Source organism: Sciurus vulgaris (assembly GCF_902686455.1).
Source record: "Sciurus vulgaris genome assembly, chromosome: 13".
In the NCBI taxonomy this organism is placed as follows: Eukaryota; Metazoa; Chordata; class Mammalia; order Rodentia; family Sciuridae; genus Sciurus; species Sciurus vulgaris.
The window spans coordinates 17,731,007-17,743,874 of NC_136474.1; the positions used below are offsets into that span (position 1 = coordinate 17,731,007).

The window sequence follows — 12,868 nt, forward strand, 5'->3', positions numbered from 1 at the left end:
CTGATCACAAACACGCAAAACGTCTGAATAGAAAAACAACAACAACAAAAAATCAGATGAGAATCTCTTCAGGGTTATAAAACCTGTGATAAATAATCACAGAAAAAAAATTTATAACACTGAATTTCATCATGCTAAAAGAGCTTCTTCATTCCACAGTGGAGTCACCTGAACAAGGATAAAACTCTAGAAACACACACATACCTCGAAGCCGGTCAGTGAAAACAGGGTTAGATGCATTGTGTACACATTCAGAAACACAGCCAATGGGATCCAGAGAAATCCTTCAGAATTTTCTTATATTTCTAAGGCCTTCTCTCAAATTATGTAAGTTTCCCTTAAGCACCAATTTAAGATAATTCTTCCTACTCGAGACTGTGGTTCTTGGCTTTAATTACCAAAATTGCAATAGCATAATTTCCTTGTAACTTTCAAAACAAAAATAGTCTCTAATACATTAAATAACTGTTGGCTAAGGCTTGGAAAACAAATTCAAAAAACATGAGAACAATATAATATTTTTTCCCACCAGGGGAACCTAAATTCCTTTTGATGAACTTTGAAAATCCCTGGGGCTGGGCACAGGGGTGCGTGCCTGTAATCCCAGCAACTTGGGAGGCCAAGGCAAGAGAATCACAAGGTCTTCAAGGCCAGCTTGGTCAAGCTAGCAAGATCCTGTCTCAAAATAAAAGAATCAAAAGGGGTAGGGGTAGCTCAGGAGGTAGGCAGAGCACACCTGAGTTCAATCACCAGAACCCCTCTCCACAAAATGCTGGGGAATACTGCACATAAGGTACAATGAGATAAAACTAAAAGAAATACACAGATTGAGACCAAATCCATTACAGAACTAGCAAAGGAATGTTTGCTAACAATCTGTAATTTTTGCTTTTACGCCTACCTACTCATCTTCCTGATTCAAAAGCCTTTCCCAAGTGAAATTATTCTAAATGCATTATATAAAAAGAACCCTATTAAATGCTCCCTATAGTAACACTGGCACTTCTCAAATTCTTTTGGTGCATTTCATCAGAAGCTATGTGTGTAGAATGCATTCGAATTCCACAGCGCTGCTTGAAGCCACGCAACAACAAACTCTGACCAGAAGAGATTTAACAGCTGTGCCGGCAGCTTCCAAGACAGCCTGGAGAATCCTGGTGCTTCCACTTCACACGTCCCCTCCCACAGTGAGCCCGTGTGGCATGCGGGGCCCACCACGAGAGCTGCAGTCCAACCCAGGTCTCACTTCACTTGGATCCCTCACGCCGGGTAAAGCAGGCACATCATCCTGGGAGGACACTCCTGTGGCCCAACACTTGGCACCACCTTGCCAGGCATGTGAATAGGTCACCTCAGAAGCAGACCCTCCAGGTAACCACAGCCTGGGAGAGATCCAGGATTAGACCCACCCAAGTGAAGCCATTCTTGGAAACCTTGGTCGTGGAGACTGTGCAAGAGAACCCTTACTGCTGTTTGGGGGAAACCTGCTAGATAACAGAGCAGCTCACTCTGCAATGCGCAAGGAAATGCTCCTCTCAGTGTGCAGACGTGACAAGCACAGAGGTGCGACTTGGTGAGCTTGGGCAAGGCCCTGTACCTGAGCACCAGGGAGCTCTCTGAAGGGGCAGAGAGCAGCCCCGCAGGAAGAATTAAACACTGTGCAGAAAGGACTTAGGAAACCAGGGGTGATCTTCCAATGCATGGTACAAGGTTCTTTTTTGCTGAATAAAACCATAGCTAGCTGGATGTGGTGGCTTGTGCCTGCAGCTCCAGCTCCACAGAGGCTGAAGCATGTAGATGGCTTGAGCCCAGGAGTTGAAGGCCAGTCTCGGCCACACGGTGAGACCCCATCTCTTCACAAAAACAGCGGGGGAAGCATTTCTAGACCTTTCCACCACCTCCATTTTTAAAACCACAACCTGCACGCCCCAGAGCTCCTGCGAGAACTTCTGACCTGTGTTTCAAAGCCCTGTCACTTGGCAATGGATAGATGCAATCACTGGCTTGAAGAAAAGGGTCACAATTTGATCCTTTATCATTTCAACACTGACAACCAGGCCTCAAGTAATAAAAACCCAATCGGGCACGATTTCTTATTTCTATTCCTGTAGATGACATTTCGAAGCTTTATCTACATTCTCGGACAGTCTCTGGTACAATTTAAAAACCAAAATATCACCCCACTCATCACACCCGAGAGTTAAAAACAAAAGACACTGAAACCCCAACGACAAATGTGGCAGCCTGAGAAGCCAGTAAACTATTTTCAAATATCTCTGTGGATAAATGTCACAATGTTTGCAGCATTTAAAAACCCTTAAAACTATTTTCACGTCGGCCAGATGACATAGTCTTTCCTATGCCAAGAATCTGACTGATGTAAAAAAAAGAAAGACCGCTTTCCAGATTACCAGAGAATGTTCGTGAATCAGTGCTAAGTTCACATTGAACGGCTGACAGGAAAAAGCAAGCAAGGGAAAGAATATACATGATAAACAACTTAATAAAGAGTAAAATCACTTCCACAGTTCCTACAAAAATACTGGCAAGAAAAACACCCTAAATCACCTTTAAAGTAATCAGATGGAGCCGGGCATAGTGGGGCACGTATTATCCTAGGGACTTGGGAGGCTGAGGCAGGAGGCTTGAAAAGTTCGAGGCCAGCCTTAGCAACTTAGTGAGACCCTGTCTCAAAATAAAAAGGGTTGGGGATGTGACTCAGTGGTTAAGCACCCCTGAGTTCAATCCCTGGGTTCAAAAAAAATAAATAAATAAAGTCAATCAGATGGCCTTACTTTTCAAAAATTTTTACCTTATCAAATCACTTTTATTTATATATACATACTGTGGGTTGGTATAACGATCCTCAATGTACAGAAAGGAAACTGGAAGTCTGAAGTAGCAAACAGGTGCACAGAAGCAGGACATCTAATAAAAATGAGCACACCGTCCCTGGGTGTAAGAGCACTCGGGATGCACTGTTCTGGAGTGGGGACATTTGTTAAAAAGAAAATCAAGATTTTTTATAAGATCTCCTAATTTTAAACACAGGGCACAGTGGGGCGGGGGACAGCAGTGGGCTGGGACTCCCCTAAGGGCAGGCAGGCTGACTGCTCAGCAGGGCCCTCTCGTCCTGAAGGCAGAAGCCTCTGCACAGACAAGAAATCACACTGAAACCAGCAGGAAGCCAAGGTCTGGGGCGCCCATCGCATCTGCAACCAGCATGGAGAGTGGTCTAGAGCCCTCTCTTCCATGCTGCCCAGCAAGCACTCGGGCAGCGGGCGTGAAAAGGGAAGTAAGATAAGGTGAGGTGAGGCCGCAGCTGCTGTGCAGGGCCTCCCCCTGGCAGCCTCTGCCTGCGTGGTGCACCTGCTATTTACAGCGGCCCGCGGGCCATCTGCCCTGCCTGCCTTGCACAATCACCCAGAAGGGGGTCTGCAGGAACCATGTCTCCCAAGCCCTGGCTGCCCCGCCTGGGCTGCCCGCTGGTCTCAGGGGCCCCAGCTGTCGGCTAAACTGCATTCCGACCAGCTTCCTGACCTCACCTCTTCTCCTGTGCTCCCCCGCCACCCCTCTCCTCCCCTGCAGCCACCTTATCCCAGCTTCGACTATTTTGAGTCCAAAGTAATTAAATCATTTAAAAAGTGGACCACAGGTTCAAAGATCATCACTGAATAATGAACAAAGTCCCCGAGCTCCCGCCTGTTGAGGCAAGCTGAAGTCAATGCAATCTGGGGTTCTGCGTGCAGACTGTGGAGTTAACAGACTCTTAGAATTTAATTGGTATCATCATTTCCCATATAAATGTTTACAAGGCAAGTCATTCCAAAGGCCATAAAAACTGCTCAAACTTTTTAAAAAAATTATAGTAATAAATTTTGACCAAGGAACCCACAAGCTACTACCATAATTACCTCTACCAAAGTCATGTATCAAACACCACACAGGAGCAAATTTGCAAGCTAGGAGCCAACCGTTTGCTTGTGTCATGTATTTTACACACAGAAAACTGTGAGAAATGATGACTAATTTTCCAGGCCAGCCCTCCAATGTACACGTAATCTATGGAAGAGCTCAGCAACGCAAGTCAGCAGGAGAACAAAGGCTGTGAAGTCAGTTCCATCTGAACTACATCATCAAACGCCATCCCAACACTCACCAGTCTGTTTCAACTCTCTCTCACGTTGTCCCCAGTGCTGCGGACTGAACCCAGGGCCTGGAGTACGTAGGCAGTGTCTGCTCTACCATGAGCCACACCACCAGTCCCTCACAAATTTTTTTTTTTTTTTTTTTGCAACTACAAATTATCAATGTTCATACCTACTACTGTACTAACACACCACCTCCACTATAAAGTACACATATAAGACACCTTCGTGATAAAGGGACAATTATCTCTAAGATGAATCATTGTACATTGTACCTGTGCTTTAAACACTGCTAAGTGCTGGGGACACAGCTCAGTGGGCAGCACTCGCCTGGTGTGAGTGAGGCCTTCAGTCTCATCTCTGGTACCAAAGAAAAATAAATAAATAAACCCAAACAACAAAATAACTTTATCAAAACAATTTGTGTGCATGTATGAATATAACAACAAATCCCATCCTTATATACAAGTACGATGCACCAATTTTAAAATGTGAAAGAAAAAAATAACAATTTAAAGTTAATGTGATTGATATGCTTCATTTTTTAAAAAATTTTGATTTTTAGGGCTGGGAGATAGCTCAGCAGGTAGAGAGCTTGCCTCGCAAGCACAAGGCCCTGAGTTCAAACCCAGTACTGCCAAAAAAAAAAAAAAAAATTGATTTTTAAATCACTTGTTCTTGAATGGCTGCTGTAACAAAAAAAGATATTTTCACCATGATTCATAAATGCAAATGTGGTAAATGTACCATTAGCTTAGCCAACCAAAAGCTCTCCCTTGGTCCTCAGGACTGGTTCCAGAACCTCCCTCAGATAAATGGTCCCTGGATCAAAAGGCATGGTGTCAGGTCGCACTAAGGGCGGTGGGCAGCTGTGCCAGGGCGGCGCACATGTTCCAGGTCAACACAGAAATGTGGCGTATATTGGCTGAATCCTCATGCAGACAAGATCATTATGGTCCTTGGTCTTGCTATGTTCCCTAGGCTGGCCTCAGACTCCTGGGTTCAAGAGATCTTCATGCCACAGCCTCCCAAGTAGTTGGGACTACAGGTGCATGTCACCATGCCCAGCATTCAAATACTGGTTGTAGCTTCTAGCCTCCATGCTGGCTCTTAACAATCCTCACCTTCTAATACTGAAGCAATTGTCTGGTCCCGTTGCACATTTCATTAAGGTTGGTCTCAGTGACCATTAGAGTATAAGGAAGTGATAGTGCATTACTCAGGGCTAGCTCTCCTTGGATTGTCCACTCTGGAGGAAGCCAGCCACCATGTTGTGAAGACATTCAAACAGCCCAATGGAGAGTCTGTGTGGGGAGCAACTGAGGCTTCCTGCCAACAGGCAGGACTAACTTGCTAACTACTGAGTGAGCCATCTTGGAGATGGGTACTCCAATCCCAGTCCACATCTTGACTACAAACTAATGAGAGACCCTGAGCCAGAACTACCAAAGTAAGCCTCTCCCAAATGCCCAGATCACAGACACTCAGATAACAAATTCTATCATTGTTTTAAGCTTAAAAAAAAGGCATGGTGTCTGCATGGAGCCCATGCACATCCTCCATGGTAGTTTAAGTCTTCTACAGAAAACTTTCAGCACCTAAAACACCAACACTGCCCAAATAGTTGCTGCAGTGTATCATCCGGAAATAACAAACAGGAAGTCTGAGTGCTCAGGACAGATGTCATCCGCCCCTTCCTCACAGAGGCACGGAACCCAGGGCCTCACACGTGCCAGGCAAGAGCTCTACCCCTGAACTGCATCTGGGACCTTTCAGATGCAATTTTAAAACAGATATTTTTTGATCCGTGGTTGGCTAAATTCATGGACGTGAAACTCTCAGCATGGAAGGGTGACTGTGCCCCTTGCTAAATGCCACCCAGCAAAGGTGCATGTTCACTTAGTAATTTCCAAATGCCAAGAAGATGTGGAACTGCACATTTTTAAAAATGTTTAGTAAATGTGTTCAAATCCCACTGAGCCTTTGTTTAGATTATTTTAAAAACAGGTCATAAAATTCTTGTTTTGTAGCCAGTAAAACACCTTACTTTGAAAACTGGCAGTTAGAGAGAAATGACCATGCACGCTGCCTTTTCATTAGGACACTGGGTAGGGCACCAAACAGCCCACTGCATGAAGGAAAGCTGGATTCCCATCAGAAAGTCAGAAAGTCAACGAAGGGTGGAGAAACAGCCAGGAAAGAGCCGAGAGCCCAGGAGGCCTGACCGGGCAAGCGCAGTGGAGCACAGCTCACCTGCGGGGTGAGGTCCAAGAGTCACCTGAGGGACTTCCCCAGTGTGCCAACACTCTGTGCTGACACAGAGACGACCCAGGCATCCCTGAGCAACGCGACCGCACGGCCCCGCCGTCGCTGACGTGGCCCATCCCTGGCCAAAGTGTCACTGCATTTTATCAGCTGCTGTTGACAACACTGATGAACGGCTGACAGGAACTTCTACATGTGAACAGTGCCCAAAGCCACCTGCAGGAAGCCACGAGTCACAGGAGAAGGCACACTGAAGGGTCTGATGGTCAGCCCTGACTCAGGGTCGTTTTCAGCACTGTTAACAGTAACGGAAGTGTTTTGTGTTTTCTGACATTACACAGCCTTTTCTATTAATGGACAAGACTCCATTCGAACCTCCAGTTCACAAGAAATACACAGAATGGAGTATTTTCTGTAGAGTTAAAAGAAACCCCAAGGACAAAAATGGTGAAACTCACAAGGCAAAGAGACCATTCTACCGGACACCAGAGCTGGCCTCTTCAGTGAGTCAGTGCCATCAAAACAGTGACTGGGCCAGGCACGGTGGTGCACACCTATGATCCCAGCAGCTCAGGAGGCTGAGGCAGGAGGATTGAAAGTTCAAGGCCAGCCTCAGCAACTTAGTGGGATTCTAAGGAACTTGGCAAGACCCTGTCTCAACATAAAAAAATAAAGGCAGGGGTGGGGCTGGGGTCGTAGTTCAGTGGTGGCGCCTGGACCAGCACAGTGAGGAACAGGGTTCCAGCCTCAGCACCACAGGAAAACAAACGCGAAGTAAAATGTGAATTCTTTAAAACAATAAAACAGAAGTGGCTCGGGATGTGGCTTTAATGTCCCTGGGTTCAATCCCTGGTATATATATAAAAAGGGGGGATCACATCAAGAACAAGAGACAGCAAGGTGCTGCAGACTTGCGCGTGCGGTCTCAGATTGGATAATTTGGAAACTGGGGGCCAATTTGGAAAATACGAATATGATCTGGGTATAAAGATGATAAAACGTGTACGAATATGAAAGAACAGATCACTTAAAAAAAAAAAAAAAGCAGGCAATAAAACTGCTTATAAACACAAAACCTACAATGTGCATGTACGTGTGCGCACAAAAAGCTTCTAAAATTCTCAGGGGAGCAAAGGTGGGGTTTATGCATGGTATTACTATTTATCACAAGAGAATTTCAAAATTTAAAGAGTGTTCTTCTAATCATGAATTTACTTTTAAAAGGCTCCCATTTCCACTTAAAATCTCGCCTTTAGTTTGGAGTGAGAAAGCACCAGGACCCCAAAACCTGGTGATAAAACAGTCACTGGCACACCCACAGAGCAGAGCGGCAAGCTCATCACTTCCCGAGGCAACGGGCACACTTTTCCTTTCCTAGGAGAAAACCTCATCCTCTGTTCAATCCCCCTCTTCACGGGGTGCAGAATTTTAGCTTCGTTCTACTCCCAATTACCAAAGACCCCCCCACACCAGATGGGTGAACGAGGAAAGCCACTTACCAGGCCAGAGAAAGGGCGAAACTCTGAAATATACTGAGGACAGCGGGAACCCGGGACCCTCCTAGTATACACAGGATACCCCACCGTCTGACAGACTGGCGGGGGGGCCCGGGCATGGCGACCTGTTTTGTCTTTCAGATACGAGATAAAATATTAATGCTTTATTCCCATGCCCCAAGGACAGGTGGGACATCCCCTCCCCACTCCCTATGGAGACTCTTTAGACATAAAATGGTGAGCAGATCATGATTCCTTTCAGAAGCCCAGAGTTCAGCGGAAGGATGAAGGTGGACAGTCCATTTGGAATATTTTCTTCCTAATGAGTCTACCTCCAGGTTTTCGTTTTCAATGTCACCAGGCCAAGCTGATCACGAAAAAATTTTACCATCTGTAAAATTCCTCGACAGCTCCAGCAAAGGGTATTAAGACTGTGGGTCGATTTGTAGGGATCATCACTCATCTCTGCATGGCTTCAGCACAGGACTCCATTGTTGATGGCGACCAGGTCAGCTTCGGCCATCACGCTGACCTGTCTCTTACGTCCCGACACTCCTGCCCCGCTGTGAACAAACCTCCTTTTCTGGGGAGTTTCTCTCCTGCTTCCTAGCAGAGCGCCACTGCTGCTCCTGCCTCCTTTCACCAGCCAGGGATGGCGCCAAAGGCCTTTGTCACAGACACAAGCAGTAATCCTGCGACAAGCTGGCTGTGACCTGAGCAGAGCCAGGTCAAATGAACCCGAGAGAATGTCCAAACTAGCTTAACCCTGCCCCTCTCCTAACCCTCCAACCAGAACGAATCTGACAGTGTAAAATCCTGGGAGGATTTCTAAAAATGAACACATTAATTATTAAAAGAAAGAAAAGAAAAGAAAAAGCTTCTGTGTGCCAAGACACAACCATAAACAGAGTCAGAGTCACACTGAGCTGGGAACAAATATGACAACAAATTGTCCATAAATATGCCATAGGTTATTTTTTTCACTAGTAGTTTAAAAAAAAAAAAAAAAAAAAAAAACCAGGAATGAGCAGGAAGCACAGTTCAGTGGTAGATGCCTGCTAAGGATGCTTGGGGCCAGGGCTCAATCCCCAGCAGCAGCCTGGGGCCAGGGTGGGGGCAGCAATAAGATTTAAAAAGCAATTATTTCAAACATTGATCCAGTGTTCTGCGTTTTGTTTTTAAGAAAACTCTCCCACAGGCTCCCTACCCCCACAGAAGCACAGTCTCATTCAGCTGGTCGGTTTAAAAAAGCAAAACATGTTCCCTTTAGGAACAAACCCAGACAGAATCTTAGAAGAAGTGACTTCAGAATTGCACCCCGAGATGTAAAGCACCACAGTGGCACACGTTTTCATGAATACGTCAGGAAACTAGTGAAGTACTTACCATATAACATCCGACAAGGAAAGCAGCATTAGCTTGTTTTCTCTGATCAGAGCCAGTAAAATGAATAATTTTCTTCCTTATCATTGTAATGGACTGCATAAAAATAAATAGTTGTTAGCATTTCCTTTTGAGTTTTCTAAAACTTTATTTTGTGATAAACACAAATTCACAATCTCACCAAAGAGAAACACACACATTAGCGGCGCAGTGGAAAAGATTAACACTGATAACCAGTCACCAGGTACCTTCTCCTAAAGGGCATGTTCTGAAATGAGGGACATCAAGGGACGGAAACGTGTCCAGATATAGGCTCACAGACAGACCACCACTGGGTCACTGCCCAGGGGACCCGTGGGCTGTAAAACCAAGGGCCCTCAGGGTTGACCACAGGATGCCAGTCACTCCTGATGCTGGGTTTTCCCGAGGAGATGTGAAGTTTAGCCACTGGTCACAACACAGTCCACAACAGGTCGTGTGGGTATGTAAGCAAAAGCCTCAAATCTAAACAGCAACAAGGCAGACAGCCACCTCTGCAGGGCTGGCTGGAAAAGGCAACGTGAGAAACCTTCTCTTAAAGTTTGCTTTCTCAAGTAATCCCAAGACCACTGCGTTAAAATACAAGGGCATGCGGAACAGCGCAGGAATGACCCACGCTGCCTGAGCACAAAGAGTGGACCCCAGGAGGGGCAGCGGAGAGCTCTGTGGGCTCTCCTGGGGCCACTAATTTTGTTCTTGCTCAAGAGGATTACCTGAAGAACTCAACTTGGGCAAACGCACTGGGCTGCACCCACTTCTACACACACATCCTACTTTAATGCAAAGTTAGGAGAAATGGAGGGAAAGGAAAAGAACCAAGGGAAGGAGGGGAAGGACGCCTTCAGCTGAATGCGCCAGTCCTGCCCAGCTTCTCCAGTCCATTTGTTGTTGTTTTTTTTTTTTTCTTTCCCCCAGTTTTTCGACATTCTAGTGCTTCCGTGATGAATGTTTACACATTTTCCTTTACTGGTTTACTTGAAATAAGTTGATTGAAAAAAAAAAAAAAAAAAAAAACAGTCAGGCAGTGACGCAGGCTTGTAATCCCAACCATCTGGGAGGCAAAGGCAAAAGGATTGCAAGTTCAAAGACAGCCTCAGCAACTCAGCAAGGCCCTGTCTCAAAGTTAAAAATAAGGGCTGTGGAGGTGGCTCAGCAGCAGAACAGCCCAGGGTTCAATCCCCAACCAAACCAACCCCCCACTGTCTAGCAGCAAGACTGTAAGACACTCTTGACATTATAAGTTGTTCTAGTAAATTATTTTTTTAAAAGAACCAAGATTGTTTTTGGTTGACCCAAACCAAAGGATGAGTCCAGAGACAATTAAGCACTGCGGTGACTCTTCCATAATTAAAGCAAAAGACCCCAAGAAGGGGCAAATAAAGGGAATTACTTTTAGCTTCACCCTGTGGGAAACAGAATATCTGAGGCTGGCAAGTGAAAAGGGGGAGGGGGATACATGTGCATAAGGCCATTTATGCTTACATTCCTATTTAAGGAGCCCAGAAGGAGACAGTCTCCAAATGTATGTAAGTCTGTAGTGAATACGAGCTGATGCTGGGGGAGGGGGACACAGACATCTCCCTTACTCATATATTTTTAATCAAGCTAAATTAAAATTTGAAATTAAAAAAATTTGTGAAGTTGTCTTATAGACAATCCACTGAATAACTTTTTTAAAAGTACCTGCTTTCCAAATGCAGAATTTTCTATTTGACAATGTATAGTAAACTGAGGTGGCACTACTAGCCAGAGGCACCATAGCCCCTTCTTATTGTGCCTGACAAATAATTCAAATTTTCTAATACTGAGGTCAAAGTTCAAGCCAAGAGGAATGATCCTCCATAGCTCTCAGTAATACAGTCTGAATGATGTGCCCTTGGTCTTTGCCTTTCCTGCCCCTTCTTCTCCAAGTATAAAGGGTCAAAGTGAAGAGTCGAAACTAGTACCATATAATGGGAATTTTAAGACAGGACAGACAGCAGAGCCTGTTTTTCCTGTTAGTTTGCTAGCGCTCCCTCATCACAATGAAGAAAGAACAATGAGCAATGCCAGGAAGGAATTTCTCAAGTCTGAGAGTCAGACAGTAAGAGCCTTACTGGATCAACCAACCTCCACTTTGACTTCTCAAGTATTTGAACATCAGCAACCCAAAACAGAATCAGCTGGCCCAAACTTTGTCCCTACAAAACTCTAGAATATGAATCTATGCCTGGTGACTTTACAAGACAGACAAATGTAGGTCCCAAACACCACTATAATGACATCCTAAAAAGTCATTTAGGTAAGAAACAGTATTCTTAGGGGGAAAGGATGCTTTCAAACCTTCTATAAAATTTTTAAAAACTTTTTTTTTATATAAATGTCTTCTTTACTTTTATTACCAAGATTAACAATATTACTCAAGTCAAATCTTAAACAAAAAAGACTTTACCTTGAGTTTCTTATTTATCTTGCAACAATATCTGTAAACCATTGCCAGATTGAGTGGTCCAAAATCTGCGTAGAAGCTTTAAAAATAAGAAATAAAAACGTGTATGTATATTCCAAATACTCTGAATAAAAATGCCCTTTTTTTGGGGGTGTACAAAATCAAATTAATGACAAGAGCACATTCACCAAACCAAACTGATGTAGGTCACACAATTCAAAGTACTGCCTTCCTAGTGGAAGGAAAGTTCTGGTAAGTGATGCCTACTGAAATAAGCAACCAGTGGACTGGGCACCATCCCCAACACAGTAAAACAAAAACATACATAAACGCAACAAGTGTTAACAGCCTCCATCTAACCTCGGTGAACATGAAAATGCCTTCCAAAATAAGAAACTTGGTCTTCACATATTTTCTCTACTGGAAATTTTTACTTAGTACACATTATATCTCATTGCAATGAAAACTATCAAATATCGAATCTAAGTGTTTAAATGTACGGAAGTTCTTTCATTTTCATTCCCCATCACCACCTAGGTCTATTTTATTACCAGGGTTTTTAAAAAGCATCTAGCTATGAGCAATCAACAGATTTATAATTTTCCAGGGCTATACTCTTAGTAAACATACCTTTACATTCTTCAAAAAAAAAGTTACTAACAATCTTTTTAAAAGCAATACTTACTTCTCATATTCAAGTTCATTATCTATGCTGAAATAATGTTCATTTGATGCACTCTTTGGTCTGCTGTAGAGAATGGCAAAACAAAGGCGATCTGAAATGGAAAAATTGCAATGTTCCTTTCTTCAAGTTATTTAAAATTTAAAAAGTTTCCTATATCACGGTGCAACACTTTTTCAGATGAAGTCAATAGATTTATTTTTTTTCCATGCAGTTTCAGATGGCAGCTGTGGCAATGGGTAATTTCAAAATATTCTGACTATGAATGGATAAGAATAAGCAAATTTTTTAAAGGAAAAAATGTCTTTAAACCTAAGTTTCAACAGTAGTGACATCACATCTAGTGATAAGGTCTGACTTCCTCATAGTAAGACTAAAGTTCCCCCGGACTAAGAAATCTCAAGAAAAGCAGCACAGCACACATTTG

At 44.0% G+C, this 12,868-nt stretch overlaps 1 protein-coding gene across 13 annotated transcripts in view; it reads right to left on the reverse strand.

Annotated features, from left to right (window-relative positions):
* CDC14B (cell division cycle 14B) overlaps positions 1–12,868 on the reverse strand; it is an 86,390-nt gene that overhangs the window by 39,818 nt on the left and 33,704 nt on the right. For 12 of the 13 annotated variants that reach the window (XM_079108870.1, XM_079108863.1, XM_079108860.1 and 9 more), the window contains exons 2-4: positions 12,445–12,535; positions 11,763–11,838; positions 9,296–9,388 (exon numbers count right to left, since the gene is read on the reverse strand). In XM_079108870.1, the coding sequence (XP_078964996.1) occupies positions 9,296–9,388; positions 11,763–11,838; positions 12,445–12,535 (260 nt within the window). The remainder of the gene's footprint in view (positions 1–9,295; positions 9,389–11,762; positions 11,839–12,444; positions 12,536–12,868) is intronic. The other variant, XM_079108862.1, reaches the window with a different exon arrangement.